The 25,996-nt window shown below is 36.3% G+C and overlaps 1 protein-coding gene across 7 annotated transcripts in view; it reads right to left on the bottom strand.

Moving 5' to 3' along the window:
- BTBD10 (BTB domain containing 10) overlaps nucleotides 1-25,996 on the bottom strand; it is a 76,676-nt gene that overhangs the window by 38,679 nt on the left and 12,001 nt on the right. For 3 of the 7 annotated variants that reach the window (XM_073018182.1, XM_008006382.3, XM_008006376.2), the window contains one exon: nucleotides 11,536-11,693. The exons of 3 other annotated variants lie outside the window; for them this stretch is intronic. In XM_073018182.1, the coding sequence (XP_072874283.1) occupies nucleotides 11,536-11,636 (101 nt within the window). In that variant the 5' untranslated portion in view covers nucleotides 11,637-11,693. Of the gene's footprint in view, nucleotides 1-6,407; nucleotides 7,667-11,535; nucleotides 11,694-25,996 lie in introns of those variants that run through there. One more of the 7 variants, XM_008006370.3, reaches the window with a different exon arrangement.

The raw sequence follows: 25,996 nt of genomic DNA, 5'->3' as shown, positions 1-25,996 counted from the left end.
TGAAGCAACTGATTTGCTTTTTATAAGGATCATTAATGTGTTAAGTCAGGATTTAGCAAACTATGGCTCATGGTTCAAATTCTACCCATTGCCTGATTTTGTAAATAAAGTATTATTGGAACACAGCCATGTCTATTCATGATTATTGTTCATGGCTGTTTTCATGCTACAATGACAAAGTTGAGTGATTAGGACGGTGACTGTAGCCAACATAGTCAAAAATATTTACTATCCAGCCCTATACAGAAAAAGTTTGTTGATCCCTGTATTAAATGTCAGTAACTATAATATAAAAAATGCTATCAAACTTCTAAATAGATTTGATAACAATTTCTCTCTCATTTCCTTTTTTTGGTCAATTAGCCTTCTATAAACTTTCTGCTCTTCTGCTTAATATATGGTCAGTTTCCCAAGGAACAAAGGCTTAATAATGGAAAAGGGAAGTTCTCAACTGAAGAATTAGTTAAATTCTCAAAGATCACCTGTAAGTCTGTTGTCGGATATGTTTTTCCCATAAAAATATTTTTCAAATGATACTTAAATCCCAGATTACCCCCACAAAGACAACTTCAGCAAGAAATATATATAGCCTAAAAATAGTTTTAATACTATTTCTAAATCCTGACATCTTTCCCTTCTTCCTAAAATCCCATTGCAGCAGCAGCAGCAGTAGCAGTAGCAGGGCCTAAGAATATCTTGTCAAATTTCAACTGAAGTCACATGAAGACCTAGATACTAACATAAGGTGATAAATGTTATAAGGGAAAATAAAGGTAACAAAAACAGAGTGTCACCATTTTGAATGGTCAAAGTAGAACTCTCTGAGGGGGAAATGTCTAAACAAAGACCTAAATATGTAAGAAATAGAACTATGAAATACAGAAGGGAATAGCAAATGCTAAGACCCTGTGGTAAGAATCATCCCTGGCTTTTTCAAGACATTCAAGAAGCCCAGGGTTGCTGGAGCATAGAAAATAAGAATGACCATGTTAAAAAGGTAGCTCTTAGTTAGGCAAGACTAGAACAAGATTATGACAGGCCTTGAAGGAATGTTTAAAGGGTTTTTGCTTTTGTTTGAGTGAAATGGGTAGCAATGAGGTGTGAATTAAATGATCTAATTTACGTTTTAACAGAATCACTTTAGCTGCAAAGCAAACCATGGGAGAATAGGAGAAAGCAGGCAAAGGTAAAACCAAGAGACCATTTCAGAGGTTACTGTAAATAATCGGTAAGCTGAAAGTGACTTGGACCAGTGTTATGGCAGAGTTACGTGTTAAAGAGTGTACTAGACTATATATTTTGAAGAATATGCCTCTGAAATTTACTGATGGATGAAATGTAGGAGGTGAGAGAAAAAGAAGAGTTAAGGATGACTCCATGATTTTGTCCTGAGCAACTGGAAGAATGGAAGTTCCATTTACTGAATGCAAGTGAGAGAGTGAGAGGACTAGGTTTAGAAATGTAGGTATGTCTTAGATATGTTAAAAGTGAGATGCTTATTACACATCTGAGTGTACATAAGTCTGTGTATACTTATGGACACATAAGTCTAAAGTTCAGAGGAAAAGTCTAGGCTAGAAATACAAATTTGGGAGTTGGTAGTCACTACTTAATATTCTTCAGCAACTTCCTAGTATGAAAAAATTTTTTTAAATAGCTAGCCACTATTAAAAATTGTTGAAAGCTAAATTAATGGTTGAACAGGTTTATTGTGTATCTGCTGAATAGTCATTTGTTCAACAAATATTTACTAAACAACTACATTGTGCCAGTTACTGATTTTGGTACTGTTAATGATTGAGAAGAATATTATAATGCATGCATACACAACCAATATTTTTCAAGCAATGCTTTTAAAAATTATAATTTTTTTAACTTTTGGAGTATAAAAGATATGAAGTACAAATACAAGACTCAGTTTTTAAAATATTTATCAAATGATTGTGAATATTTTAATAAATTACTTTTACAGACAGATTTTGATGGAGTCTCACTCTGTCGCCCAGGCTAGAGTGCAGTGGCGCACTCTCAGCTCACTGCAACCTCCACCTCTTGGGTTCAGGCAATTCCCCTGCCTCAGCCTCCCAAGTAACTGGGACTACAGGTGCCCACCACCATGCCTGCCTAATTTTTTGTATTTTTAGTAGAGATGGGGTTTCACCATGTTGACAGGGCTGGATTTGAACTCCTGACCTTGTGATCTGCCTGCCTTGGCCTCCCAAAGTGCTGGGATTACAGGCGTGAGCCACCACGCCCGGCCACAAAACAGATTTCTAAAGACAAATCACAGCCATCCCACAATCACTCCTTCCAAATGACCTTTGAAAACATAACCTTTTTCTATTAAATTCTCTCCATTATGCCTTTTATTCAATCCTAAATATCAAAATAAAAATTAAAAATCTATAATGTAATTAGATTGATGAAATTAAAGACTAAGAGAATTTCTATCAGAGGCCCTCTGATGTTTTTGTAATTCAGTATGTCTAACTATCCTAAGAAATATCCACAGAAACACAGAACCTTAGTTTAGGAAAAACCCTTTAGAAAATCTAGTCCAAACACTTATCTAATTCCTGAATCTTCAGCTAGAAAGTGTCCTCGAATTGGCTGACCTAATGCTAATGACAGGGAAGGGGAACATTTCTCTTTTTAAAGTTTCATTCTAGACTTGGAAAGTTCTAACTCTTAGGCTGTTTTTCCTTAACATTAAGGCTTAAACCTTTTTACCTAACCCAAGTTCAGGGTTTTGGCCCAGGTTATTCTTTGTTGTAAAGAGGCTGTTGTTTGCATTGCAGAATGTTTAGCAGCATCCCTGGCCTCCATCCACCAGTATGCTAGTACTTCTTCCAGCTCCCTAACCAAAAATGTCCCTAGACATTGCCAATGCCCACTGGAAGACATAAAATCACCTGGGCTGAAAACAACTGCCTTAGTTCTAACAGCTGGGACCAAATAACAACAACAACAATGCTAACATTTGGGCATTTAGAACAATATTGGGCACCTTAATCTTCAAAACTATCCCAATTTTACAGCTGAGAAAATGGAAACTTAGCGGCTAAGCAAGGTGCCTGAAATCATATAGTTAATTAAGTGCTGGGTCTGAGATGTGACCCAAGGGGTTCAATTTCAGAGTTCATGCTCCTAACTTCAAACAAGTCTGACTCAAACCATGTCTAACTGCTTTTCAAAGGAAAAGTCTTAAAATATCTGAAGACAGCTCTTATCATGACATTTCTTAATATCCAACCAGAGCTGTCACAAGATTTATTTTTTTTTGAAAAAGATTCTCACTCTGTCATCCAGACTGGAGTGCAGTTGCGGGATCTCTGCTCACTGCAACCTCTGCCTCCTGGGTTCAAGCAATTCTCGTGCCTCAGCCTGTCAACATAGCTGGGGTTACAGCCATGCACCAACACGCCCAGCTAATTTTTGTAATTTTAGTAGAGACGGGGTTTCGCCATGTTGTCCACGCTGGTCTCAAACTCCTGGCCTCAAGCAACCTGCACACCTCAGCTTCCCCAAGTGCTGGGATTACAGGTGTGGGCCATCACGCACAGCCCAAGATTTCCCTTAAATTCTTAGTTCCTTAAACTGGCAGCATATCCAACTTTTTCACATCCTTCCTTTTGAATATACACAGAACTAAAAATAATAATACTTTGGTATTCAGCACAGTTACTCTATTCTTCTTTTCCATTAATTGAGATGGATTTTTTAGCGGAGGGGTGAGGAAGAAGATGGGAAGCCATATGGTACTTTTGTCTTATATCTAGTTTACTGCCAACAGCCACCCTCAGGTCTTTTTCATATGTGATGCTGTAGAGCAGTGCTACCTTAATGTATCCTGGTGTTTTAAAGGCCTTACGAATATACTCCAAAAAAGTTCATCTAAACTTAGTACAACAACTCAGACTCAAAAATTATTTTGTATCATTTAGTGTATTATTTACTATCTCTCACTCCTCATTGTCACTGATAAATTTGATAATTTGCTTTCTCCATATAAGCAATATGACAAAGCAAAGAACAAAGCCACCTTTCAAGATTAATCAGTCTCTGGATGGGATCATTTAAAGTCAGAATTGGTGTAATTAATTATCACGATCAGCTGGTACCTAACTTATTTTTCCCCCACCTTACTCTCAAGGATATCAAAATGACTTTACCAAAAGCTAAGCTAAAGTCCAAATATATCATAGCGTTGCTAGTCTACTAACTGCATCAGAGAAAAATCTAAGCTGGTCTGACAATCTAATTTTAACAAACCTATTCCTAATCATTTTTAAACTGTTTTTCTTCAAGTTAGTCATAAATGAGTCCTTTCCCTTTTTAATTCCAAAATCTCCTACCTGTTTCAAAATCAAGCCCAGAATCTCCCACCTCTTAGCAGTTCTTGTATTCTCAGAAAATCTTCAAAGATCACAAATAATAACAATAATTTTAAGGTGTTGCATGCAGTTCCTTTTATAAGATGTTTTAAATAGCCCAGAAGACAACTCACTTAATCAGATGCATTCTTTACCTCTATACTCATATTGGTCTTTATGTCCTTCCTATCAATGTTTGTCTTATTTGTATTTCTGTTAGAGATGGGGTGGTTTCCTCTTCGACTTTGACTAAGAAGCTTCAAGAGCTAAAGATTTTTCCCCCTCATTGTCATGCATTATTATTATACTTTCCTTGATTATTCTTCTTACATTAAATGTAACATAAGAAAACTTTTTTGGTGGTCTTGGCATTTTTCTGAAGTCTCAGTTCATCTGAGCTCTAGTTTTCCTGATTTTTTATTTATTTTGTATACTCTATTATGGTTATCTTACTATTTGCTTTGTTTTAAAAGTAATGGGTATGTCTTTAAAGGCTTCACTGTGTAATGACACTGAAGATTTTTCTGTGTCAGAAAACTAATCAAAATTATATTTTTACTTAACTCCTTACAACATTCTTTCTTTGTGGAGATATTTATGCTGTGAAATCATGCTAATCTTTTCTCTGATCAATTATCAGAAAAATGCGGATTGGTGAAACAAATTACAAAATATATATGTACAAAACACTATGTAATCTTTTAAAATTATGCAATAGAAGATCACTTCATGACTAAAGGATGTTCATAATTAAATTTCTTTTTTTTCAAGGATAGGTTACATAACAGTACTACAGTAATGTCTTTTTAAGTGCATATGTGTTATTTTATATTTTTATATATACATAGAAAAAATAGGCTATATGACAAAATATTTAGTTTTCTTTTGACAATAGAAAAACTTATTTTCATTTTATTCTATATGTTTTTCTGGGCTTACCAAATTTACCTAATGAATATGTATCATTTTCACAATAAGACAGACATTATTATCTTAAAAGAATCAGCAGAACCAGGGGAAAGTATCCTACAAAGTATAAGATTAAAAGGTCTAGCTTGAGATTCTGCTTTTAAAACTCTATTTAACAAGCTTAGAAAAACATTTCTGGACCCTAAGCCACAAAAAAGGTCAATACAACATACCACGAACAGAACTATATAAATAAGTCATGACAACCATAAGATGACCATTCAAACTTTTAGAAATTAAATGGGGGAAATTAAAAGAACTTCCTTACACTTCAAGGAAAGAATGTTATAAACCATTTAAATACATTAAAAACAAAGTAAATTGAAAATGCTGTATATCCCAAAAGTCCATATAAAATTAAGGATCAGCAGGATAAGGGTAATAAAGACAGAAGGAATAAAACCATTATTCAAAATGTTTTAAATTGTTGTAAAATTTCCTAATAAAGTAAGTAATATCATCTGTTAAGATTTAAAATTTCACAGGAAAAACCATTATCCTTATTTAAAAATTTTGTCTGGTTGAAAATTAATATTCACTAATCCAAAACCTCAGTGGCAGTAGTTAGATCATCTATTCAGATTCTGGGTTCTTTGACTTGAAAGAAAGTCATTTTAACCAATTAGAGCTTTATCATTTAAGTACATTCAGTTCTGTAAAATACTATACATAAATGGTTCAGTTAACCCTTAGTTCATCCAAATGTAAAAATATATTCAATTCCTTCTTTAGAAAATTATTTCAATTATTTCATTTATCTTGAATTTATTTTCAAATACATCAAAAATATTATTTCAAAATTATTCTCCTTAAATTTTTAATGATATTCATAAAAAACAACACCAAACACAATGCATCAAACCCACGAAAACAATAAAAACATATTTCATTTATTTTAAGTAACTTGTCATTAAACTGAAAATCAGACATATGATCTTTTATCTTTAGTCATGTAAATGATCATAATAAAACAAAGGTCACACATATCCCTCTCAATCTTTCTTTCAAATTCATATATGTAAATAATTATAACCCAGAGATATCATGTAATAAATGAATACACACCTTCCTTTAGTATATGCCAAGGTAGACACACAAAAACAAGAAAAAAATTTTGAAATCAGAGTATAAAGGGACTCTGCTCTTTCAAACAATGAAGCACTGAAAGCCAGGTCAGCATCCTTGGGCATTACTAGGAAACTTTAGCACATCTGATATTTCCATCATCTTCAAGATTCCTCTGAACAATCAGAAAATTCCCCAATCTCCCCCTACCTCACCTGTCCATAGACTTCCTTTAGCTTCCTCCCTCTACTGTGTAATAATGCTGTTGCAATATTTAGGCTTTAAATGTTCAGAGATACAACCCCCTCTACATATTAATTCAGTTTATTTTCTCACAGACACTGACTCAGCCGTGGGTTGTGCAGCACTGACGTTTCTAACAAAACAGCATCGTGTGAGCTGTGATCGTCCCATTTTTCCATCTCTGAGCAGTGATTGGATATTGTAATTGATAGACAGGCATAACAAAACGCAGGAGTTGAGGGCTTAGAGATATGTAGATATGTTGCCAAATGCCATCTGTAAAGCTAATTCTAGCTCTGCCAGCTTGCCAGGGTTTAGAAAACTAGGATACAGCTAACTTTCTTTTTCCTTTCAATATTTTATTGGGTATCCATTCTGGACAATAAAGCTCTTTAAAATCAAAGAGAAAATATTATTGTACTTAATTAAGAATCCACTCAAGAACTATTCTTTAAAGCAACCAAACTTTTGCATTTCTAAACTGCTGCTAGGGCTATGAAGTGATTTAAAAGGGAAACTGGAACGTTCAGACTTTATGCAGTCTCAGGAGAAACGAGCATGCGTACTTCCATGTGGGAATGAAACCTTGCGGCATAGTCCATACTCAATGTATCATCCATTTATCTTTAATAACCTGAGTGGACTGCAGACCTGAGTTTTATATGGTCATATTCCACCCAATTCAAATATATAAGAGCTTTTAGTGTAACATCTATCTCGACATTTTAACCTCCTTATACAGAAAAAGTGCTTTTCTTTTTCTTTTTTAAATAGCAAAAACTCCTCTAACTCAAAATTTAAAAAGAAGTTGTCACAAAACCAGACCAAATACATTTCAACTGAAATGATCTTTAACATCTTCAGCAGGCTATCAAGCTGTTCTATATAGATATCACACAAGTATACAACTAATGCACTCTCTATATAACTATACAACTACTCACCCAGAAATAAGTTGAGCAACTTATAAACAAATTCAGTAATTTTAAAACTAATTTTAAACCAATTCAGTAAATCTTACACAAATTCAATCATATAGACCTGCTGAGAGACCATAGGCACCCTAAAAGTCCATCCATGTTCAGATTAGTTTCTCTAACTGTAAATACATTTTTTAAAGAGATATATACCTACATTCAAAGGAAAAGTTTAAAAAAGAAAGCACCTTTTACTGAATGTTCCCAACACAAAAAAAGATAAATATTTGAGATGATGGACTTGCTACTTACTCTGATATGATCACTGTATGATACACAAATCATATCACTATGTACCCCATAAATATACACGATTATGTGCCAGTTTTTAAAATTTTTTCATCTTTTGAAAAAAGAAGAAAGAAAATGATCAAAAATAAAATGTAATACTGAAATAATTTTTTAAAGTACCTAAAGTTGTTTAGATAGAACAGAAACCACAAGGCAATGCTCCCAAACTCTCAAACCTTCATGGTAAACACACATTAGATAGTAACTGTTGCTGTTACTTTTATAAATCAAAAAATTTATTTTTATGCTAGCCAGCAAGGAAAAGTAGGGAAAAAATCAAAAATACAAGACTAGAAAAAGTCTAGCTATTCCAAAACATAAAAAGAACAAAACACAAATTTCAACAAGACAAAATTTAGATTATCTATAAAATCTAAACAATAAAGTACGCTTATTTCCTTACGTTATAGATTTAAATGCCCAACTGTTCAAGGTGACAATGTGCCCAATTTAAAAACCATATTTCTCAGTCTCCCTGATCCAGAGATGGCCATATGACATGACTCTAGCCAATGACTGGTTTATAAGCAGATATCTGCTGGAAATTTCTGAGAAAATTTCATTTCCTGATATAAATGAAGCCCTTTTCCATTGTACCCTTTTTCCTTCTTGTCTAGAAAGTGAACATGATATATGGAACTATAATATCCACCTTGTGATAATGAGAGGAAAGCCAAGAAAATAAGAGATTTTTGACCCTAACATCCTTAAGCCACTAAACATGCATCTGCCATTGCCTATCTCCGGATTTCTTATATAAAAGAAAAATAAACCCCTAACATCAGCCAGTGTTTAGTCTTGTTTTCTTTTACTCAAACATACCTAAATAAAATACACAATATTCAAAAAAGGAATGAGAGTAGGAGAGGCATAATGAAACAAAATCAGTCATGAGTTGGTAACTTAAAGCTAGGTGATGAATACCAGGGGTTCATTACATCTGTTCAATTTTGCACCATAATAAGCTATTTAAAATTTGAAAAAGAAAACAATGAGAAACTTGTTTATAAATCCCAGCTCTGCTATTTACAAGTTAGATGGTCCTGGGCAAGTTTACTAATTTCATTTTTTTTTCATTTGCCAAATGGGAACAATAATACTATCCACAGAGCTCCACCTTCAGTTCCAGGCAAGGTAATCTGAAGATCCCTGCCAGAAATGTCCTCCATCTACCTAATACTCTAATCATCCAGGATTAGCTCAAGTCTCATTTTCACCTACTCAAGCTGATAATGATTCCTTCTCTGAACCCTTATTTTACAACTCATTACCACAGTTTAAGTGACTTACTGTCCTCTAATAGTTCCATACGTGGACACTAAACCATTCCATAACAGTACACTTTTGAATCTCTCCTGAACTGAAGGCAAGTTCTCATTAATACCTGCTATTACTTTTTAAAACCTCTCAATTAATTTACTATCAATTAAAAAAGTAACACTTTAAAAAAGTCAAATCATACTTTATAAGTGTCCTAAGTTATACGTTCCTAAGAATATAGGGACAGGAGGTCTCTAAAAGTTCTTCCTTGAGCAGATTTTCCATGAATGAGGCTAAAATAAACTCATTTAAAGGACTTCATAGTCTTTGCATTAAAAAAAAAAAAATCCATTCACTGGTATTTATTTTCCATTTTATTTTAATGTTCTTCACTCAAATAACCCTAAATACTGCTGCAGTCTACCTAAAAATAGCTCCAATTAGCTTGTGGTGGTGGTGGTGCATGTCTGTAGTCCTAGGTACTCCAGAGGCTGAGGAGGGAGGATTGCTTAAGCCTAGGAAGCAGAGGTTGCAGTAAGTTGAGATGGTGCCACTGCACTCTAGCCTGACTGACAAAGTGAGAACCCATTTCAAAAAAAAAAAAAAGAGTAAAAACAGCACTAAAAAGTTACTGATGTTACAGCTATCAAGAAGAGCTTTGGTATTTGTTATTGACAATGAAACAATAATGAAAAATGTACTGTTCATTTTTATAAATTTTTCCCGCTGTTATGTATGTAGCTTTTATAAAACAATGGCTTATTTTCTCCCTTGTCACCTCTTCATTATATAATGCAGTATTATACCTCAGCAGAAAAACAGCAAGAACTAGGATGAATACTATATAATTCACTTGAAAAAAATACACATATATATATATAACATAGTAGATATAAATACAGCCTCACATTTAATGTGATAAAACCAATACTTTTTTTTTTTTTTTTTGGAGACAGAATCTCACTCTGTCACCCCAGCTGGAATGCAGTGGCCTACTGTAACCTCCGCCTACCAGGTTCAAGCAATTCTCATGACTCAGTCTCCCAAGCAGCTGGAATTACAGGTGCATGCCACCATTCCTGGCTAATTTTTGTATTTTTAGTACAGATGGGGTTTTGTCATGTTGGCCAGGCTGGTCTCAAACTCCCGACCTCAAGTGATCTGCCTGCTTCAGCATCCCAAAGTGTTGGGATTAAAGGCATGAACCACCACACCTGGTAAAACCAACATCTCTTTAATCTAAATGACAAAATAATTTCTATGAAGTAAAGAAAAAGAACAAAAGCCCCAGTTTGGATGCTCACACACACACACACACACACACACAGAATGAACAAACATAAAAAAATAAAAAAACACTCATACCATTTGGCATGGACTTATGAATTATAAAAATGTCAACTTAATATTAACATTTTAGACCTCATCACAATAAAAGTCCACAATAAAGGTGAACATATTATCAGGAGACTTAAAAAGTACCAATCACTCAAATTTTCTAGCTATAGTGTATGAAGTATCTGAACTATTTCTTTAAAATCACAAAAACTATTTCATTATTACAATATTACGGCTTTTTTTTTTTTTCAAGAAAGCTGATATTTGTTATCAGTGGTAAGGAGAAATTTATATTCAAGTAAGTTAAATGCTCAATAATATGCCCTAAATAATATTCATAGAAGATTTTGTTTTATGAAAACATGCTTACATACCTGTAATATGTGAGGTTTCTGAGTTGTCAATTAACATCTTAAAATTTCAGATCAAAGTGTATAAAATGAGGTATTCCTCATTAAGTTACACAGCAGAAAATGAAAGTTTTAAAAATAATAGATAGATGGGCTGAAACTTGAAATGAATTTTATTTCATGCAGCAAACTTTAAATAAACCAGTAGAGTCATTCCAGAAAGATTAATTTTTCTCATTAATAAGGAGGATAACAACACAATATAAAACTCAGTTAAAAATGTAGGAAGCAAATGCTGACATAAATCTATATATTATCCTGTGTAAGGTATACAATGTATTTAGAGCACAAAATACATTCCTATTAGAGAGTTTTAAATACAAAGAACTAACCTGTCATGTGAGAGTCCCCAGTTAAGTAAATTATAGCATTTATTCATGGGGTCAACTAGGGAGATTTTTACCATCTTTAGAGACAGAAATACAAATATTAAAAAATTAAAAAGAAATGTTTCTCCAACAGTTATCTATGGAGACAGATAAACATTCATAATGTTTTGTAAAATATCCTCCATCCTCTGACAGGAATTGCCACAACCAAATGCAGCAGTATTCTTTACAATCAGTTTCATCAGAGTTTTCATATGCGAAATACATGTTTTCTACCTACCTTGAATGTTTATAAAGTTTACGAGGTCTACTATGCAATTTCCGATCCCAATTCTCTGGATCACTGGAGTTACCGTCATAGGGATGAGGCCGTCCTGCCATCCCACTCCAAGCTTCCTCACACTACTGCTCTGAAAGCACACATGTAGCACCCATAACCTACATAAAAGAGCAGTGTTGACCTTTAAATCTATTCCATGCAGAATAAAATAGTCATAGAATTGTACAGACTTGCCTATGGTGATATATTTTTAAAGTGATGAATAGATTATAAAATACTAACCATACAAATGCCACAAATCAAATTAAAATAAACACCAGAGGTCTTTTTAGGTACTTTTCATTTGATTTGTCTATTAAATCTGCTACCACTATGTAACAGTTTAATAATGTGCTATTTATATTTAGTAAATATACTTAAACAACTGCTGTATAGGTACCTCATGTATCCAAATATCATTATGGTACCAAAAAGGCAAAAACAATTTCACAGAATGATTCTTTTAGACAAAATTTCACTTGGAACACATTTCCTAATTACTAAAAGCTTAAGATGCTTAGGAAAGCATATAGTAAAAACAAATAACCAATGTTATTATTTCTTTAATGATTATTTCTTTAATGAAGTTAAAAACTCTGAATAGAAATTTAATTTTTACTCAAAAATAAATGTATGTAAACATTCTGATGTTTCCTTATAGTGCAATAACCATAAAAATGTTTTATCAATTCAATTCATATACTTCATGCCTTTTCACATGTGAGGCTTGTAACTGCTATTTCTACTACAGTCAAATGAAATGATAAGGAAACTCACTTAACAACAGCTTTACAGAATATCTGAGCTAAACACTTTTAAACCACATTCACTATCCAATTTAATCTTCACAATCATCTTGCAAGGTAGGCATTATGATCCCCATATACAGACTAGAAAGCCTCAGAATTTTAGTAACTTTGCCAAAGGTCACAATGCTGCTAAACGGTATTACAAAGAACAATGATAATTCACTATATAGAACAAAATCTTGATCTTGAAAAATGCTGAGACTAAAGTATTTGTTTGGAAATAGATGATTTGATTTTCAGAAATTGCAGACACCAAAAGAGAAACCAAATGAAGTTAAGCAATTTAAACAAAGTGATACAATTTGGACTGGAACTCAGGTTCCCTGACACCCACTCCTGTATACCTTCTATATACTTTTCCAAGATGGATTTGATGGGGGGAGGTGAGGTGGAGTTGTACATAAAAGTCAAAGGGAAATTCCAAAACTAGGAAAATACTATACTTTCCTGAGTTTTTTGTTTTTTTTTTGAGACGGAGTCTCGCACTGTCGCCCAGGTTGGAGTGCAAGTGGTGCGATCTCAGCTCACCGAACGCTCGCCTCCCAGGTTCACGCCATTCTCCTGCCTCAGCCTCCCGAGTAGCTGGGACTACAGGCGCCTGCCAGGACGCTCGGCTAATTTTTTGTATTTTTAGTGGAGACGGGGTTTCCCTGTGTTAGCCAGGATGGTCTGCATCTCTTGACCTCGTGATCCGCCCCTCTGGGCCTCCCAAAGTGCTGGGATTACAGGCTTGAGCCACCGCGCCCGGCCTGCTTTCCTGAGTTTTATGTAGTATTGCAGTAAAATTTCACGAAGAAATTATATATTTATTATATTAAATGAGCATTTAATATAATAAATATATAAATATGTAGGTAGATCCATGAGTTAAATAAAAATAAAAGACGGAGACAGAAGAACTGCTGATTCAAATTCTTCCTTTGAATCAATGACTGATGCAAATTCCTGAGCAAATGCCACATAGTTTATTTGCTGCCTGCCCCTGGAAAAGGAACCCTATTTCCTATTTGTTATTTCCTTAAGAATGATTGTATCACAAATCAATCAGGTATTAGATGATATAAAAACCATGAATTATTTTGTACATAAAAGTATGTTGATCTCATCTGAATTTTAGATTATGAAAATAAAAATGTATTCAATACAAAAAAACTTTTAAAAACCTCAATTTTGCTTTATGACTAGTTATCTGTACTGAAGAGATGAGGTCAAAGAGAAGAAAATGGGGAGAATGAACAAATTGGAGAAACAAAGGAGAAAGTCAGAAAAAAAGTAGTCACCAAATGAGATACAAAAGGTATAAAGATAGCAGAAAGAAACAATGAGAGAAAATAAGAAGTAGAAGTTTGGTAGATTCTGTAGAATGAGATTTAGAACACTTTTTCCTTATTCTACATATCCTCAAGTATAAACTATTTCAGGGATTAAGTTTTCTTTTCTTTCTTCTCTCTTTCTCTGTCTTTCTCTCTCTCCTCTTCTTTTTCTTTTTCTTTAACTCTTTCTTTGAACTCTGGGCCTCAAGTGATCCTCCCACCTCAGCCTCCCAAAGTGGTGAGATTATAGGCATGAGCCATCGCCCCTAGCCATTTCTTTCGAGACAGGGTCTCAATCTGTCACCCAGAGTGGAGTACAATGATGCAATCATAACTCACTGCAGTCTCCAACTCCTGAGCTCAAGTGATCCTCCCAATGCAGCCTCCAGAATATCTGGGAATACAGACTAACATATCTTTGAAGAGCATTTTATCTCTTCCTTATCCTTAACTATCAGATATTCTTCCGAATAGGATAGCCACAGATGTCCACTGAGGGAAGAATGATCCTAAACCATGGGTGGCAGTGACCAAAAAGCTAACTACGAGGAACAGATAAACAAGGCAAATTCAGATTCAGATTTTCTACCACTATTACACTGGATGGTAAACAGGTGGCAGGAGGGAAATACCTATATGTTTTCCTAATCAATCCTACTTAAAGTAATCAGCATGTATTTCACAGCAAGCCATAGAAAGTAAAGAATGTTCAGACGAAAGTGCTCAAAAATCAGCTGAAAAATCATACTCACATTTCATCTGTCAATAAAACTTAGGTATTACCACATGAAAGATTTTTCCCCAGCCCTCACTCCCAGTAGTCATAGGGTTACAAGCATACTAAAAAAAATAAGTGGAATTCAAGTTGAGATGTTTGGAAAAACTATGCCTATGTTTGCCTATACAAACATAACGTGTTTTATGTTTGTGTAAAATTACAAAAAAATGCTAGTGTTTTTAAATTTTATCAATAAGCTACGTTATAACTGTAAATGGTTGAAAGGCCACTGGCACATGTTATATACTATTTTATAATATCTAATAATCTCTTCATTTTTAACCATCCTCTGTGCCATATTCAGTGACAGTATATTTGTCTGATTTCATTCATTCATTCATTCATTCAGTCAAGCACTTACAAGCATTTACTATAATATGCCAATATGCAAGGTGGTGAAGTAAGTTAGACATTATTCCTGTGCTCAAAAAACTCATCGTGGAAAGGGGAAAAAAGACTCCTCTCATGATTCCATATCCTGCATCTCTCTCCCACCTGTAGCACTTCTATTCAAGTTCTACTGTTGCCTCATCCTTCACCATCATTAAATCTTGGCGTTCATTAGGATTCCATCTTCCTCTCTTCTCTACTTGCTACGTCAAGAGAGACAGGAAACAAAACAGAAATGAGGACCAAACCCTTGCAAACATCAGGATTTACACACTACATAGAATCTATGTTTGCATTATTACTATCTGAATTCTTTAATAGGCACCCCAACTTCAATGGTCAGTCTCATCATCTTGGCCTATCACATCAATTAATGTCATTTCTACTCATCAAGCTAAAAACTTTGAAATCATCCTTTACTTCTTTCTCATTTCCCCACACCAAGTCTACTTTAGAATCTTCTTTTGACTCCTCTCCCTTTCATTCATACGACTGCTGCCTTTATTTAAGCCCTTATCTATCAGTAAAAATGTTGGCTGACCTCCTTACCACCGTTCAATTTTTTTCTTTTCTTTTTTTAAATTATTATTATTATTATACTTTAAGTTCTAGGGTACATGTGCATAACGTGCAGGTTTGCTACATATGTATACTTGTGCCATGTGGGTGTGCTGCACCCATCAACTCGTCAGCACCCATCAACTCGTCATTTACATCAGGTATAACTCCCAATGCAATCCCTCCCCCCTCCCCCCTCCCCATGATAGGCCCCGGTGTGTGATGTTCCCCTTCCTGAGTCCAAGTGATCTCATTGTTCAGTTCCCACCTATGAGTGAGAACATGCGGTGTTTGGTTTTCTGTTCTTGCGATAGTTTCCTAAGAATGATGGTTTCCAGCTGTATTCATGTCCCTACAAAGGACACAAACTCATCCTTTTTTATGGCTGCATAGTATTCCATGGTGTATATGTGCCACATTTTCTTAATCTAGTCTGTCACTGATGGACATTTGGGTTGATTCCAAGTCTTTGCTATTGTGAATAGTGCCACAATAAACATACGTGTGCATGTGTCTTTATAGCAGCATGATTTATAATCCTTTGGGTATATACCCAGTAATGGGATGGCTGGGTCATATGGTACATCTAGTTCTAGATCTTTGAGGAATCGCCATACTGTTTTCCATAATGGTTGAACTAGTTTACAATCCCACCAACAGTGTGAAAGTGTTCCTATATCTCCACAGCCTCTCCAGCACCTGTTGTTTCCTGACATTTTAATGACTGCCATTCTAACTGGTGTGAGATGGTATCTCATTGTGGTTTTGATTTGCATTTCTCTGATGGCCAGTGGTGATGAGCATTTTTTCATGTGTCTGTTGGCTGTATGAATGTCTTCTTTTGAGAAATGTCTGTTCATATCCTTTACCCACTTTTTGATGGGGTTGTTTGTTTTTTTCTTGTAAATTTGTTTGAGTTCTTTGTAGGTTCTGGATATTAGCCCTTTGTCAGATGAGTAGATTGCAAAAATTTTCTCCCATTCTGTAGGTTGCCTGTTAACTCTGATGGTAGTTTCTTTTGCTGTGCAGAAGCTCTTTAATTTAATTAGATCCCATTTGTCAATTTTGGCTTTTGCTGCCATTGCTTTTGGTGTTTTAGACATGAAGTCTTTGCCCATGCCTATGTCCTGAATGGTACTACCTAGGTTTTCTTCTAGGATCTTTATGGTATTAGGTCTAACATTTAAGTCTCTAATCCATCTTGAATTAATTTTCGTATAAAGAGTAAGGAAAGGATCCAGTTTCAGCTTTCTACTTATGGCTAGCCAATTTTCCCAGCACCATTTATTAAATAGGGAATCCTTTCCCCATTTCTTGTTTCTCTCAGGTTTGTCAAAGATCAGATGGCTGTAGATGTGTGGTATTATTTCTGAGGACTCGGTTCTGTTCCATTGGTCTATATCTCTGTTTTGGTACCTGTACCATGCTGTTTTGGTTACTGTAGCCTTGTAGTATAGTTTGAAGTCAGGTAGCGTGATGCCTCCAGCTTTGTTCTTTTGACTTAGGATTGTCTTGGAGATGCGGGCTCTTTTTTGGTTCCATATGAACTTTAAAGCAGTTTTTTCCAATTCTGTGAAGAAACTCATTGGTAGCTTGATGGGGATGGCATTGAATCTATAAATAAGCTTAGGCAGTATGGCCATTTTCACGATATTGATTCTTCCTATCCATGAGCATGGTATGTTCTTCCATTTATTTGTGTCCTCTTTTATTTTACTGAGCAGTGGTTTGTAGCTCTCCTTGAAGAGGTCTTTTACATCCCTTGTAAGTTGGATTCCTAGGTATTTTATTCTCTTTGAGGCGATTGTGAATGGAAGTTCATTCATGATTTGGCTCTCTGTTTGTCTGTTACAGGTGTATAAGAATGCTTGTGATTTTTGCATATTAATTTTGTATCCTGAGACTTTGCTGAAGTTGCTTATCAGCTTAAGGAGATTTTGGGCTGAGACAATGGGGTTTTCTAAATATACAATCATGTCATCTTCAAAGAGGGACAATTTGACTTCTTCTTTTCCTAACTGAATACCCTTGATTTCTTTCTCTTGCCTGATTGCCCTAGCCAGAACTTCCAACACTATGTTGAATAGGAGTGGTGAGAGAGGGCATCCCTGTCTTGTGCCAGTTTCAAAGGGAATTTTTCCAGTTTTTGCCCATTCAGTATGATATTGGCTGTGGGTTTGTCATAAATAGCTCTTATTATTTTGAGGTATGTTCCATCAATACCGAATTTATTGAGCGTTTTTAGCATGAAGGGCTGTTGAATTTTGTCAAAAGCCTTTTCTGCATCTATTGAGATAATCATGTGGTTCTTGTCTTTGGTTCTGTTTATATGCTGGATTATGTTTATTGATTTGCGAATGTTGAACCAGCCTTGCATCCCAGGGATGAAGCCCACTTGATCATGGTGGATAAGCTTTTTGATGTGCTGCTGAATCCAGTTTGCCAGTATTTTATTGAGGATTTTTGCATCGATGTTCATCAGGGATATTGGTCTAAAATTCTCTTTTTTTGTTGTGTCTCTGCCAGGCTTTGGTATCAGGATGATGTTGGCCTCATAAAATAAGTTAGGGAGGATTCCCTCTTTTTCAATTGATTGGAATAGTTTCAGAAGAAATGGTACCAGCTCCTCCTTGTACCTCTGGTAGAATTCAGCTGTGAATCCATCTAGTCCTGGACTTTTTTTGGTTGGTAGGCTATTAATTATTGCCTCAATTTCAGAGCCTGTTATTGGTCTATTCAGGGATTCAACTTCTTCCTGCTTTAGTCTTGGAAGAGTGTAAGTGTCCAGGAAATTATCCATTTCTTGTAGATTTTCTAGTTTATTTGCGTAGAGGTGTTTATAGTATTCTTTGATGGTAGTTTGTATTTCTGTGGGGTCGGTGGTGATATTCCCTTTATCATTTTTTATTGTGTCTATTTGATTCTTCTCTCTTTTCTTCTTTATTAGTCTTGCTAGCAGTCTGTCAATTTTATTGATCTTTTCAAAAAACCAACTCCTGGATTCATTGATTTTTTGGAGGGTTTTTTGTGTATCTCCTTCAGTTCTGCTCTGATCTTAGTTATTTCTTGCCTTCTGCTAGCTTTTGAATGTGTTTGCTCTTGCTTCTCTAGTTCTTTTAATTGTGATGTTAGAGTGTCAATTTTAGATCTTTCCTGCTTTCTCTTGTGGGCATTTAGTGCTATAAATTTCCCTCTACACACTGCTTTAAATGTGTCCCAGAGATTCTGGTATGTTGTATCTTTGTTCTCATTGGTTTCAAAGAACATCTTTATTTCTGCCTTCATTTCGTTATGTACCCAGTAGTCATTCAGGAGCAGGTTGTTCAGTTTCCATGTAGTTGAGCGGTTTTGATTGATTTTCTTAGTCCTGAGTTCTAGTTTGATTGCACTGTGGCCTGAGAGACAGTTTGTTATAATTTCTGTTCTTGTACATTTGCTGAGGAGTGCTTTACTTCCAATTATGTGGTCAATTTTGGAATAAGTGCGATGTGGTGCTGAGAAGAATGTATATTCCGTTGATTTGGGGTGGAGAGTTCTATAGATGTCTATTAGGTCTGCTTGCTGCAGAGATGAGTTCAATTCCTGGATATCCTTGTTAACTTTCTGTCTCGTTGATCTGTCTAATGTTGACAGTGGAGTGTTGAAGTCTCCCATTATTATTGTATGGGAGTCTAAGTCTCTTTGTAAGTCTCTAAGGACTTGCTTTATGAATCTGGGTGCTCCTGTATTGGGTGCATATATATTTAGGATAGTTAGCTCTTCCTGTTGAATTGATCCCTTTACCATTATGTAATGGCCTTCTTTGTCTCTTTTGATCTTTGATGGTTTAAAGTCTGTTTTATCAGAGACTAGTATTGCAACCCCTCCTTTTTTTTGTTCTCCATTTGCTTGGTAAATCTTCCTCCATCCCTTTATTTTGAGCCTATGTATGTCTCTGCATGTGAGATGGGTCTCCTGAATACAGTAGACTGATGGGTCTTGACTCTTTATCCAGTTTGCCAGTCTGTGTCTTTTAACTGGAGCATTTAGTCCATTTACATTTAAGGTTAATATTGTTATGTGTGAACATGATCCTGCTATTATGATATTAACTGGTTATTTTGCTCGTTAGTTGATGCAGTTTCTTCCTAGCCTCGATGGTCTTTACATTTTGGCATGTTTTTGCAATGGCTGGTACCAGTTGTTCCTTTCCATGTTTAGTGCTTCCTTCAGGGTCTCTTGTAAGGCAGGCCTGGTGGTGACAAAATCTCTAAGCATTTGCTTATCTGTAAAGGATTTTATTTCTCCTTCACTTATGAAACTTAGTTTGGCTGGATATGAAATTCTGGGTTTAAAATTCTTTTCTTTAAGAATGTTGAATATTGGCCCCCACTCTCTTCTGGCTTGCAGAGTTTCTGCCGAGAGATCTGCTGTTAGTCTGATGGGCTTCCCTTTGTGGGTAACCCAACCTTTCTCTCTGGCTGCCCTTAAGATTTTTTCCTTCATTTCAACTTTGGTGAATCTGGCAATTATGTGTCTTGGAGTTGCTCTTCTCGAGGAGTATCTTTGTGGCGTTCTCTGTATTTCCTGGATTTGAATGTTGGCCTGCCCTACTAGGTTGGGGAAGTTCTCCTGGATGATATCCTGAAGAGTGTTTTCCAACTTGGTTCCATTTTCCCCCTCACTTTCAGGCACCCCAATCAGACGTACATTTGGTCTTTTTACATAATCCCATACTTCTTGCAGGCTTTGTTCATTTCTTTTTCTTCTTTTTTCTTTTGGTTTCTCTTCTCGCTTCATTTCCTTCATTTGATCCTCAATCGCTGATACTCTTTCTTCCAGTTGATCGAGTCAGTTACTGAAGCTTGTGCATTTGTCACGTATTTCTCGTGTCATGGTTTTCATCTCTTTCATTTCGTTTATGACCTTCTCTGCATTAATTACTCTAGCTATCAATTCACTTTTTTTTCAAGATTTTTAGTTTCTTTGCGCTGGGTACATAATTCCTCCTTTAGCTCTGAGAAGTTTGATGGACTGAAGCCTTCTTCTCTCATATCGTCAAAGTCATTCTCCGTCCAGCTTTGATCCGTTGTTGGCGATGAGCTGCGCTCCTTTGCCGGGGGAGATGTGCTCTTATTTTTTGAATTTCCAGCTTTTCTGCCCTGCTTTTTCCCCATCTTTGTGGTTTTATCTGCCTCTGGTCTTTGATGATGGTGACGTACTGATGGGGTTTTGGTGTAGGTGTCCTTCCTGTTTGATAGTTTTCCTTCTAACAGTCAGGACCCTCAGCTGTAGGTCTGTTGGAGATTGCTTGAGGTCCACTCCAGACCCTGTTTGCCTGGGTATCAGCAGCAGAGGCTGCAGAAGATAGAATATTGCTGAACGGCGAGTGTACCTGTCTGATTCTTGCTTTGGAAGCTTCCTCTCAGGGGTGTACTCCACCCTGTGAGGTGTGGGGTGTCAGACTGCCCCTAGTGGGGGATGTCTCCCAGTTAGGCTACTCAGGGGTCAGGGACCCACTTGAACAGGCAGTCTGTCCCTTCTCAGATCTCAACCTCCGTGTTGGGAGATCCACTGCTCTCTTCAAAGCTGTCAGACAGAGTCGTTTGCGTCTGCAGAGGTTTCTGCTGCTTTTGTTGTTGTTTAGGTGTGCCCTGTCCCCAGAGGTGGAGTCTACAGAGACAGGCAGGTTTCCTTGAGCTGCTGTGAGCTCCACCCAGTTCCAGCTTCCCAGCGGCTTTGTTTACCTACTTAAGCCTCAGCAATGGCAGGCGCCCCTCCCCCAGCCTCACTGCTGCCTTGCGGTTAGATTGCAGACTGCTGTGCCAGCAATGAGGGAGGCTCCGTGGGCGTGGGACCCTCCCGGCCAGGTGTGGGATACAATCTCCTGGTGTGTCCATCTGCTTAAAGCGCAGTATTGGGGTGGGAGTTACCCGATTTTCCAGGTGTTGTGTGTCTCAGTTCCCCTGGCTAGGAAAAGGGATTCCCTTCCCCCTTGCACTTCCCAGGTGAGGCGATGCCTCGCCCTGCTTCAGCTCTCGCTGGTCGGGCTGCAGCAGCTGACCAGCACCGATTGTCCGGCACTCCCTAGTGAGATGAACCCAGTACCTCAGTTGACAATGCAGAAATCACCGGTCTTCTGTGTCGCTGGCACTAGGAGTTGGAGACGAGCTGTTCCTATTCGGCCATCTTGCTCCGCCCCCAATCCCACCGTTCATTTTCATACTGGCTTTGCTGTAATCAGAAAGGCCTTCCTAAAAACTGAATGGCTCCTCATTTCCTAGATCTACACTCCTTACTATAAAAAGGTCCCTCAGAATCTGGCACTTGAATCCCCAATGTCTAGACAAACTAAAGTTTATTGTTGTTTGGATCTTGTAATCATCAAAAAATAATTACCAGACTACTGAAAACAAAATTCCTGGAAAATATCTCACTATTCATTATTACGTTTAGGCATGACAGAAATAAATTTAAATTCAAAATAATCTAGAAATCATCTGTACAGAGGCTGGAACCACTGGGCCTGTTGGCTAGGGGCAGGTATTCAGGAGACTGCCAAAAGTTAACTGAGAAAAGGACGATGCAATTACTTCCCCTTCTCTAGGACATTCTGTCCAAACAGGAGGTGGGGGTTGCGGGATAGAATCTTCAAAACTACAGTAACAAAATAAATAATTGCTCCTTGGGACACTATTTCCAGATAGTATCAATTAATGGTAATGATATATGCAAGAACAAAACAAAGACAAATGCACAGTGTATGGAGACCACTTATTCTATTTTCATTATCGATGTTCTAGGAAGTTTATATATTTTCTCCTATTTAAACCTTAAAACAACTCTATATTATTATCCTGTTTCATATATGAGCAAATCTTAGAGATAAGATTAAAATTCCATTCTAACAAAAAGCCCATGTTATTTCCAATGTACCAAGCAAGGTATATAAAAATTGGTACTTTTTTCAAGTCCAATAGAGTTTAAAGGGAAAAAAAAGAATTGTATTTTTGCTTATTACCAACAATGTGCCTTTTAAACCTCAGCCATCTTGTGGCTTCATCCGTCCTATTAAAATCTTACTCTTAGTCCATTTTCCGTTGTTGTAACAGAATATCTGATACTGGGTAGTTTATAATGAACAGGAATTTATTTAGCTTATGGTTCTGGAGGCTGGAAAGTCCAAAAGCAATTCACCAGCAGGCAAGGGCCTTCATGCTGTGTCATCTATAACAGAAGGTAGAAAGGCAAGAGAACTTGGGCAAGAGAAAACACGAAGGGCTGGGCTCACTTTTATAATAACCAGCTATCTTGATAACTGACCGACTCCTGAAATTAACTACATTAATCCATTTATTAGGGCTCCATCCTCATGATCCAATCAACATTTATTGGGCCCTTCCCAGTACTTTCACAATAGGGATAAAGTCTCCAACACATGGATTTTTGGGGACACAGTCAAACCATAGCACACTCTAAATAGTGTCGTTACGCAACAGCTTTTCTATTGACGTAAAATTATTTTTATCTCTCAAACTTTGCAGACAAAATATTTCAAGGGCAGCCATTACTAGAAAGACCTAATAGATAAGAGAGGGAGAATAGTGAAGAGGATAGAATTACATAGTGATACTAGAATCAGACAAGAAGGGTTGCCTTCAGCTACAGAAGTCCAAATATCCAAATATGTGGATGGTAAATACTGACCAGGAGGAAGCCAAGATGACACCTGAGTCAGCTAAATGACCTAAAGTGACATTCTGTATGTGGAAAGGACCAAAAGGAGGAGAGATAGCCCTAAAGAACAAATTAATCACTTGATACTGGCAGACAAAAGAGCAAACACCTGAATGCTCACAAAGTTAATTTTGTACTAACTACAAAGAAGGCCTTAAGAGGGGTCTACATGAAGGAAGAATTTTAAGGACCAGAAACTTAAAGATCACTTGATGAGCTTCTATCCTTAGGAACAAAAGAAAGACTGTACCACCAAAAACATAGAAAATGTATGATATGGATATAACCATCATGAAAATGTTTATAATTTCCTCTTGATTGCTAATCTACTCTAAATTCTCCCATGGAGTGTAACATAAATCCAAAAATTAATTGACAGAGAACTGAACAGTCATTTTTAGCGACATCAAGAACTGAAAGAGCTTGAGGAATTGCAAACTATCACAGATAATAATGTAGGACAAAGAAAAGGTGGAAGCAACTTTTAAAAGAAAAGGAGATCAGACAGATGGAAAGAAACTTCTTGCAAACACAGCCAGGTGAAGTGCTCATGCACATCTCCAACAGAAAGCAATTATTTAAATCTGGGTACACTATAAAAAACAACTATTTAAAGGCACTGGAAAGTGTCCAAAAGCAGACAGCAGTGAAAAAAGAGCTTACTCTTGAAAAACTACAACTAGAAGCAACAGAATCATGAGTTCAGTTTGAAGTTTTTTTGCTGAGTGGCCTCCCCATCCCTCACAAATATGGTGAAGGAAACCAGAAAGCCACACAGCTCAAAGTGGCAGAGAAAACCTCAGAGCTGAAATTTCAGGTAGACGTAATGGAAGTGAAGGAAACAAAGAAAGGTGAGGCCCAAAATCTGAGCATAAACTCTGCTCAAATCCCTGACTTGATAGCTAAAATACACATGTATGGGAGGTAGGGGAGAGACACCAGGTAGAAAAAGCAGGCAGAGACCGTAGAGAACTCTACCCTTGAAAGCTGCATGGCACAAGACATGATTTTGATGTTTTCTAAGCTGAATGTATTCCCCAACTGTATACACTTCCAGTAGTAGAAAGCTGAATCCCTTACTGGTTAGGGTATCAGAGGACAAAGACCACCACTAGCAGGTAAACTGGAGATTAAGAGGGAACTCCCAGAAGAACCCAGAAAGAGGGTGAATTCCAAAATGTGAGTATAATCTCTGCCCAAATTCTTGGCTGACCACCAAATTACAGAGGTGCAGGAAAGCCTTCCCTTTGCCCTGATCCCCAGGAAAACAAGCTAAAAAAATAAGTAGTTGGAAGAAGTAAGAAATAAGCACAGATGGCAGCTGCTATACACTGCAGGGGAAACAAGTTTGCAGTTTGAATCCAGGCAAGTTAACATTCTCTAAAACAATAACAAAATAACAACAACAAATCCTCATAAAAATATTACAATGCCCAGGTTTCAACCAAAAATTATGAGACATGGAAAAAATTAAAACAGTAAAAGGCAGAAAACAGAAACTGACTCCAAGTTGGTCCAGATGTTAGATTTAGCAAACGAAGACTTCAAAGCACCTATTATAAATATATTCAAACAATTAAAGAAAAAGTCTATACAAAGAACTAACAGAAGAGCACTGTCTTTATGATTGACACAAAGGGCATCTCAGTAGAGAGGTGGCAACTGTCAAAAGAAATGGAAATTCGGCTCTACCTGAAAAGAACAATGACTAGAATGAAAAATTAGATGGGTACAATGGCACATGGAGATTAAAAAAAAAAAAAATCAGGGAACTTGGAAAACAGATCAATAGAAATTAACCAATCCACAGAATAAAGAGCAAGAAAGACTGAAGAAAATTGAAAAGAGATTCGGAGACAGGAGGGACAGTATCTAATAATAAAGGTAGGTAAGTTACTGTATACACACAAAACATGAATGAATCTTAAAAGCATTAGATAAGTGAAAGAAGCCAGACTCAAAGGTTACATACCATATGATTTCATTTCTATGACATTCATTGAAAGGCAAAACTATAAAGACAGAGAACAGATCAGCCAGGAGTTAAGGCTGAAGAGATTACACAGGGACAGCACAAAGTAATTTTGGTGAATGATGAACTATTCTGTACCTTAAATGTGGTAGTGGTAAACACCTGTATGCTTTTATCAAAACTGACAGAACTGTATATCAGAAAGAAATAATTTTATTGCATTTAAATTTTAAAAGAAAAAACCAGTGATGATTTTAATTAATACTTTAAAGCATCAAATATATTAGCAAGGCATAATGAAACCACTTTTTGATCAAAAACCCCAATCACACTGTCCCATTACCATCCACTGGATAAAGAAAACTGGTGAGTTTTCATTTCTACTTCTGCCACAATAGTGAGTAACGAAGAGGTTTTAGAATCAGAAAAAAACCTGTATAACTTTGTAAAAGTTTCTTGACATTCAAGACCCCAATTTCCTTAAATGTGAAATGAAGAAAATAACACAATTCTCATTATTTGGTGGTTAAAATCTACTATTATTTTAACCACCAAAGTGTTAGACAGGATACCTTATGTAACACAGTGCTAGGCACAATGCTTACTCTCTTTAGTAGGCAACCTAATATAAATTTTGTGTATATTTCATTAGTTCATTCATACTAAAGGTTTTAAGATTTTGCTCAGCCCTTGTTTAATTACACATACCACTACACTAACACAAAATGAATACATCTCCTTTCTCTCCCTGACATGATATACAGTACTATTTGTCCTAGAAAAAATCTAGAACCAATCTAAATGTTCATCAAGTTAAGAGGTTAAAAATCTGCACAATATATCATGAAACCAGTAAAAATGAGATATATAGATGATGTTACAGAAA

This window comes from Chlorocebus sabaeus, chromosome 1 (genome assembly GCF_047675955.1).
Source record: "Chlorocebus sabaeus isolate Y175 chromosome 1, mChlSab1.0.hap1, whole genome shotgun sequence".
Classification (NCBI taxonomy): domain Eukaryota; kingdom Metazoa; phylum Chordata; class Mammalia; order Primates; family Cercopithecidae; genus Chlorocebus; species Chlorocebus sabaeus.
Note: the sequence above shows the minus strand (reverse complement) of the source record. Positions and strands in the feature narration are given on the sequence as shown.